The 8,519-nt window shown below is 42.7% G+C and overlaps 1 protein-coding gene across 2 annotated transcripts in view; it reads right to left on the reverse strand.

The window, feature by feature from the left end:
• The window catches only part of ZC3H6 (zinc finger CCCH-type containing 6), a 77,385-nt gene extending 70,075 nt beyond the window's left edge, over nt 1-7,310 (reverse strand). The window contains exon 1 of one of the 2 annotated variants that reach the window (XM_059720314.1): nt 7,206-7,310. In XM_059720314.1, coding sequence (XP_059576297.1) covers nt 7,206-7,255 — 50 coding nt within the window. In that variant the 5' untranslated portion in view covers nt 7,256-7,310. Of the gene's footprint in view, nt 1-6,587; nt 7,149-7,205 lie in introns of those variants that run through there. The other variant, XM_059720313.1, reaches the window with a different exon arrangement.
• Nucleotides 7,311-8,519: the final 1,209 nt, after the last annotated feature.

The following is an 8,519-nucleotide window of genomic DNA, read 5'->3' on the forward strand; positions in this document are numbered from 1 at the left end:
ATGGTCACCCTAAAAATAAGCTGTTTTAAAGTTACATAAAGTTTTGGGGCTTTTCTATCTAGGGATATATGTCAGCATGCCTATACCATTTTGTTGCTATAGCTATGTTAGTAGAATTTAGCTTCCACCACTTCCAGATAGATATCTAGTATAGATATAATAATATAATTTAAAGCACATCAAAGCCCATAAAATTCCCAGTGTAGAAATGCTTTAATGTTTTCTTGGATACATCTGGGGAACAAAACACATAAAACAATACATTAACAGTATTTGTGTCTCCTAGCTGTTACCTGCTACATGGTCCCCCCAAAAATCCACAAACGGAAACATGAAAAATTATTAGATCATTATGAACTACACAACAAGATGAAGTAGTTTTGAACAATCCATTCAGATTGCTAAAATAAAACTTACACTTGTTTGTTAAACTAACAGAACTTCAGAATCAGTCCCATCCTGAGAGAACCATAAAGGGAACCAGAGAAAATATCTTTCAACAGAGGTTTGAATCTAGAGCCTCCGACATCAGAAAACAGAACTCTACCGCTTGATGTAATGGAATACATCTTTCACTTGGTTGTAGTAGTACACTCGTGTTCTCAATTATGGACTAGAGAAAAATATAAAATGCTGGCTCCGGAAGTGAGTTACTTGCATCCTTAAACACTCCAGTAAAAGTCAATAATTCTATGCTAACCTTTTTCAATAACCGCTATTAGTGATATTCTCCTCAATCAACATCAAAAAAGTTTCGTTATCCATCTCCACTAGAAAGAAGGTATGCATCATTGTCCCACTTTTGCAAAGGGGGACTTGTGGAGTCACGTCCACTGAACCACTCTCTTTCTCAGAAAAAAATAGGCTACATTCAAGCTTGGCCAAGCTGTCCATTCAATCAAGCTTCTCCTATAGCTCACCTCCACAAAGCACTGACAGACTTGCACAAATGAACATGATTTATTTTCTCAGTAGTAGAAGGAGCTCCAGGAAAAAGAGAAAAAGATACTCCTGCAGTTAAGGCAACAGACTGAGACCTAGGGAAACTGGCAGATCCTGTTCTCTTTTGTGATACTGGGTAAGTCACGTCAGAATTTTCAGATAGCCTGAAGTTTTGACTTAGGACAGGCAATGAAATAATTTGGCGAAGGGTTGCTGATGTCTTGACACAGAGCCAGCTGGTTCTAACCTGCCCTTTTTCAACAGGTGGGAGCTTTGGAAAACTACCCTGCCCGTAGGCAAGCCGACACGAGAACATGCTAGAAGTGAGTTTCGTACAGATGCAAAAGAGACAAAGAACAGAGGAAATTAGCAAGCCCTCCTTTTTCAACCCCAGGATCCATAGCTCTCCAGTCATGTTAGAATTACTTAAATTTAAAACACCAAAAGAAATCCACCAGACCAAAAATTGTCATTAGATGGAGTTAAGGTTACAGTCACTTAACATTACCTAGATTAGTTATCCAAGTAGTAAATGTCACCTTAATTCCACATTTACTATTTTTCTAGTCTTTGTTTACTGTAGGTCTAATTTTTTTGTATGGGATATGTGGAAATAACCTTTGCTTTACATCTCCTGATTTTGTAATGTTTAAACATAGACATTAAAACTCGTTCAGAAAAAGCATGACTGTTACAGTCACAAACTTAATTTCAACTTAATTAAATGTTTCTTTTGGGTGAATACATATACTTGAAAATGTGCAAAATAAGTGGTGACTGCATTAACATTTGCAAATTCAATGGGGAACAGTGAATGAATAAACACAGGGAGGGCAGAGCAGTGTTTGAGGGGGTGAGGCATGGACAAGGGAAATAATTAGATCAGTGGTTCTCAACCTCATTAGACTCAAGGCACCCCTCAAAAAATGCCAGTTATTAGTTTTTTCTTTTTTTCCCTGCTATGGAAAAATAATAGAGCAGTTTTTCTGCTGCAAAGAACTTGGAAAGACCACAACAGCTCAGAATGTTTTTCATATGATGGATTCTTTTTTGGAATCTCTGGTTTATCTTGTGAATCATGTTTGCGCACCTAACAGTGCAAATTCTGCATGGCATCACAGGGCATCCTTGAAAGGATCTTAAGGCACTGCAAGGTATTGCAACACCAGGGCTGGGAATCAATGGATTAGTAGAATGTGGACTCAACATGGATAGTTGCCACGTAGAAGAGAAGCAGACAAAGAGACAAGAAGGAAAAATTGGCTGGATAGAAAGGTTACGTGGTCCTGTAGCTCACCATGCCCTGAAGTTCTTCCACTCAGGCTCTCTCACTATTTCCCCAACCGACTTGAGTCCTCTAATATACCATGCACCAAGCAGACCAGTGAAATCCAGGCAGGCTGCAGGTAGAGGAGTTGGACCAGGAAATGATGGAGCTCAAAAATTAGATTTAGACTCAAGAGTGCTCAGCCTAAGCACTACTACTTAGCTCTTTCCCTACAACATTATCTGACCTCACAATTTATCAGGGAAGTCCTTCACTTGGGTGAATCATAGGTTGCTTGCCCAGGAAAGCCTACATCATTAGCAAAGCTTAAAGTTATAGTTACCAGAGAAAGGCAGAAAATAGAGGTGCTAGAAAGAAGGAAATAATCTGAGATAATGGGAGAGGGGGAGCACAGAAGAACAGAATAAGAAAGAAGCCTCTGACTTACAGACAAGGCTGTTTACCTAGCTTACACCTGGATACATGCAGGGCATACCTGATGAGTGAAGGTGAACAGGGCAGTATCAGAAAATAGTACTTAGTAACAGCTTTGAGTAACTCCATCAGCCAGCCAACCTTCCTGATTCAATTAGGTTATCTTAAATAAATAACTGCATGCACTTTATTTTAAAATATTATAAACATTCTAGGTTGAAGGTACCATTGGAATGTGCACTGATATGAATATTATTATTTGTATTTCTTAGGAAAAAAGGAACCAAAAGTGAGAGAGATACCAAAAAAAAGTTTTACTAGGAAAAGTAGAATTAAAAAATTTCCTCTGCAAAAAATAATAAAATTTTATGGAAAAGTTACACACCAAGTTCCATTGTTCCTTGGAAAGTTGTTTTGTTCAATTTGGAGGCTAAATCATTATAATATCATGAACATATAAGAAATGTTATATTCAATCTTCAAGTGGAAATCAAAACACTAACTACAAAATCCATACAGAAGCCTCCATATTTAGTGTCTAAACATTCTAACTTACATTAGGTCATCACTATTTTTACCGTAGTTACTACTGCAAGATAAATCTCAGGCTGGTGATCATATTAAGGACATCTGTACATCTCAGTTACACTCCTACAACAAGCAGAACCAGTACCTGTCTGAATTTTTCAATTAAAATCTTGACCCTGAGTCATGGAAAGATCTATTTTCTGAAATTTTCCTGCAGCTGCAAACTTGGCACCAATTCAAAATGTCACCCATTGTAGCAGTTAAACTTTACATATTCCAGTTCAATATAATTCAGGAGACCAATTCTTAGTGCCATACTCTGCTGTATCTCTAACAACTAAGAACCAATTCCTAACACAAGCAAGTAGAGATATTGCTAGTAAACTCATCTACCATGTAATTTAGTAAGATCCATGTCTGTGGATCAAGGTTTAAAAACAAGCCTCAAGGTCCAAACCCTGGACTGATAACACAAATGCAGGGTGCCATACCCCTGCAGACATTCAGTGACTTAAACAGGGCTCCAAAAGGAGTGTAGCCACCTGCCCACACCAAGACTGAACATTCCCCAGCCCCTCTTACTTTTAAGTTACCTCACACACAAGCTCTCCATCACCTTTTAAGGCATCCTACCTTACTGTAAATTGGAGCCCTTTAAAAAATTGCATATATAAACTGGCCTGCATTTTTCTGTTTGGGGTTGATTTGCTATAGAATGGGTTTATCTGTATGTTGTTTATCCCCGAGTTTGTTTTACTATAGTTTTTAATTTAAAAATAAAAACATCATGAATAATCCTTAATGAGAACTAGCTTCATGTGCAAATAGATTTTATTTTTTTTCTTTAAACATATCCAGGTAATTTAGTGGGGAAGAAAGTTTTGTGCATTTTTTGAGGAGATAAGATATTTTAGGGTTGGAGTGTTGCAGCCATGAAGGGCCTGGAAAGGTCAGGTCCAAAGAGTAGCACTTTTTTGCAGTACCTTTTACTGGACCAACTGTATAGCACGGAGAACTGCTAGACAACCTTTTGGGCAACATGCGCTCTTCCCCAGACAGCTGATGCTCAAAAGCTGGTCCAACAGTTCTTCCTACTATATAGCGGGTCCTATAAAATATATCACATGATTTATTTTCTCAGTCACTTAACTCCAAATGACAAAATATATTTTTTCTTCTTTTTATCCAATCTTTAGATTAAGGGCATGAAAAAATTCAGCTCAAAGAAAAAAACTTCCTCTTCCATGTCACAAACAAGAGTACAATAGCTCTTGTTTGTCATTAATAGCTTTAATGCTATAAAAAGTACTACAGGAGTATTTATGTAGTAACACAAGTACAACTAGACTATGTAGTAAAACAAAAAAACACAAGGTAGAACTGGACACTTGTATAAGGGTTTAGTTTTTAGACTACCAAGATTACCAATAGTAATGTTTCTATTTAAGTCAACATGGAATGGGAACATATTGCCTATCCAGATTTTATCTATAAAATATCAACCTATGATTTATCTGTATCTTTTTATTGATCCTTTCCACAAGATAGTAGAAGGGAAAGTTAACATCATCACAGCTACTTCGCTTAACAATATTCACAGTGAAATCCATGTCTCTTAAGTGTGAAACACATTTTCTGGACTGGGAGAGATTGTATTTCTTTCCTAAGGGTCTTGGTCCCTCTTGTCAGAGTCATCAATACATAAGGAAAACACTGTAAACAACTTGTTTACAGTGCTACATTTTGACTGGGTTGAATTTACACAAGTGCAAAAGGAGGAAGCATGCATTTATATGTATCATTTTTCTTTTAGACTCTGTTAAATGTAGGAGGAACATGCCTTACTGTAACCTATTAAAAAGGCTAATCGTAAAGGTATCTTCTCTTAGAATTAGAGTACTTTTGTAGTTGTGATGGTCCAGAAAATGTGCAAGAAGTATGTTTTTTTTTAGTGATATCTTGTATCGCATCAACTGTGAGAGATGCCTTTGGGTACAAAGTACCCAAAGTGACAGTGGATTAATAGTACTAGAGCATAAATGTTACATATCTTTAAAAAACGAATTTAAATTAAAACGCTATTTATCATTAAATTCAGAAAAAACCTGCCTTTACTGAAGAAGTGGACAAGGGATCTTAGGTGAACAGCAACTATGTTAATTCCTAAAGAAAACCTAAAAAGTGTATTTATAAAATGTGAAACAATTACAGTATCAAGGTCCTGATGCATTAATATTTTACCAATGTGCACATTTTAAGTGTGTTTTTGACTGTGTAATCTGAAGTCAGAAAAGAGACTGTTAAAAGCAGCAGTAACATAGCTTGTCAACAACTTGACATGTATATGACAGCAAAAATTCGTATCACTTCAAAATTAAGGTCTAAAATTTATATCACTTCTAAATTAAGCATATTCCTAGGATTTTTAGTTTGAAGATCTGGGGTCTTTACCTAGATTCTGTGCGACTTCCGGACAGATCATTTAAAAGCGTGGGCCTTGATTTCCCTGTTTATAAAATAGGGCTCATAAATACCCAAGGGTTGTGAGCACTGACAGGAGGGTTGTGAGATTTAGTTAGAGGCTGTATAACGTTTTTAACCCCCGAAAAGATAACTGAATAGAAGTGAACGGGGAGAATTACGCTGGCAGTCAATTAGTGAAAAAAAACATTACAATGCCAGCACCCACATTATAGATGCTTCAGGCGTATGTACCCATTGAAGGACGGGTAGTTGTTCACCTAGAAATGCATTTTTTGCAGCTAGCTAAGAAGCCAAGAACTGTTGGAGTGGATTTTTATTGCTAGTACTCGCAGGAAGAGGGAGGGAGGGGTCCTGGTATCAGGAAAAGGACTCTGGTTTGCTGCACATGGGGAGTGAGAGGTGGCAAACACCGTATCAGTCAAACCTTAAATCTGCATTAAAAAAATCCAGTTAAATGTGTAGGGTATCCTCTGGCAAGAAAAATGAGGTTAACGGTGGACCTGGGGAAGGGGTTGCCTGTATATTCAAACACATTTTCTGCAGCTGCATGAGCAGCACCGCACAGGGGTTGGGGGGGCAAGGGAGGACCAGAACAATGGTGACCAACACAGATGCTTGCTGGGGTGCATTTTGTGGGATGAAATGAGAGAGAGAGAGAAATGTAAATTGCATGCAAAAAATGCACCTAACCATTAAGTGTTGTACCCCCGCTCCCCTCCCCCCACAAATGCTGTGCCCGCACCCCTCTCCCCAGGTCTCCCCTCACCACACAGCCTGAAGGTGACCTGCCCCACACAACGCCCCAACATGATCCCCCCCGCTAGCACATCAACACACAGGCATTGCCAGCATCACCGCCACCGCCATCACCGCCACCGCCACCACCGCCACCAGCAGACAGACAGAGAGAGAGAGAAGAGCGGTACTCGACCTTTCGTCCCCTGCATGCTGCCTGTCAGAGTCTGGCATGTGTGGGTCAAGGACGGGGTTGGGGGGCTTGGAGAACAGGCTTTCAAACGCCATGGTGCTGCTGGCGGTGGCGGCAGCAGGACGAGGAGGAGGAGGAGGAGGAGGGAGTGGAGGCAGGCAGGACACGGCCGCCGCCCGGGCTGCGGAGGGAGGCGTTGCGGGCGGCCGGGCCCCGTGAGGAGGAGCAGGAGAGGCTGAAGGTTGCACTCACGGTTACTGAGTGAGACAGACACACAGACACACAGACACCCTAACGGGCGCGCGGCCAGCGGGCGCGGGCTGCGCGGGGGGGCCGGGCCGGCCCGCGGCGGGAGCCGGGCGGCGCAGGCCCGGGCAGAGCCCGGAGAAGGGCACGGGGCGGGGGTGCTGTGGCCGGAGATGGCGGGCTATGTCTTCCTTACAAACATGGCGCCCGCTCGCTCGCCCGCCCGCGCCTCTCGCACAAAATGGCGGCGGCGGCGGCGGCGCGGCCCCAACGCGCTCCGCGCCTCGGCCCGCGGCGGCGGTGGCGGCTCCTTCCGCGCCTGCCGTAGCCGCGATGGCGTCGTGCCGCTGAACCCGCCGAGCCCCCCCCGCCGACCTTTTCATTGGGCCGCACGGCTCCTGCGTTAGAGGCGGCCGGCCGCCCATTGGGCGAATTGCCTGCCCGTCAGCGAACGCTCGAGGGGGCGGGGCTACATCGCGTCCCGCCCCTCAAGCCGCAGCCGCTTGGCTGACTGGCGCGACTGGGAGTCGGCGTCTGCGGCGGCGGCGGCGTGAGAGGAGGGGTCCGGCTGCGCGGCGTAGGGATACCCGAGGGGAGGGAGCGGAGATACGACCGCCTGCGTCACGTGGCCGTGTACGCTCCGTCCCTGCGCGTCGCCCCAGCGCCCCCCCACAGTCAAGCGCTTTCCTTTTTTTTGTCAAATTGCAGTGGAGGGAGCGGTGTAACCGCGCGCGCAGAACGTAGTGTGCGCTTAGCCTGCCCCGGAGCCGGGGGCCGCCTGTCAGCGTTGGCGGGTGTAATCTCATCGTGTTTGTCCGATAATTTGAACCCTTGTAGGATGTACGCTTAATAACAGTACCAGTGTTCAAATTGTATGATCATTTTTGAGGCAGCTCATTGATGCAACATATACAAAACCCAAGCCATTCTCAAGGAGTGGCAACTGACTTTTGGGGTTGTTTTTTGTTTAAATTTAAATGTTCTGTATTGCAAGTCAAATTAGCCAAAACAAATTCTAAATCTGGGAGTCAGTCCAGAACCATAAGTGGTCCTACTACCCGCAGACACCCTCCACCCTCATCTGGGGCTTCAGATGTTTCTAAAACGTTTGGCAGGTACCATACTTGCAGGCCAAGCCCAGAGATTTGGGCTTAAGAAGATGGCTCTAAGTTTTACTTATTCTTGGCCCTAGGGGTAGCCTAGGGAAGTCTACAATTTTCATAAATCAGGCCTAAAGCCAAGACCTTCCTACTTTAACAGTGAAGTGGAAAGTTTACTATACATTATCTTGGCAGGTACTATCCCTATACCAGTAGAATAAATTTCCCCAGGTATAATCAAGAAAACTGCCCCATCATTTCCTATACATACACTGAGCCTTCAAGATTTAATAGCAATATTTTGACAAATTATTTGCCTGGAAATAAAGAAATGCTTCAACTTTGACGGCCCAGTTCTTATTCACTTGCTAGCCAGTTACAGTGAAAATGTAAAGAGGAAGACTTATTTGCATATTTATTTGCATATTTTTTCAGTGCATGATAGTTTTTTAGCAAATACAATGATGTTTGAACTCCCAATACCATAATTTCATATTTAAGACCTGACAACAACGCTTGTTATCAGGGTGTCCCAGAGCCCTGGGCACTCTGGGGAGGGGAAGTTGGCCAGGGAGCATCTGTGTCTTGG

Source organism: Alligator mississippiensis, chromosome 1 (genome assembly GCF_030867095.1).
Source record: "Alligator mississippiensis isolate rAllMis1 chromosome 1, rAllMis1, whole genome shotgun sequence".
In the NCBI taxonomy this organism is placed as follows: Eukaryota; Metazoa; Chordata; order Crocodylia; family Alligatoridae; genus Alligator; species Alligator mississippiensis.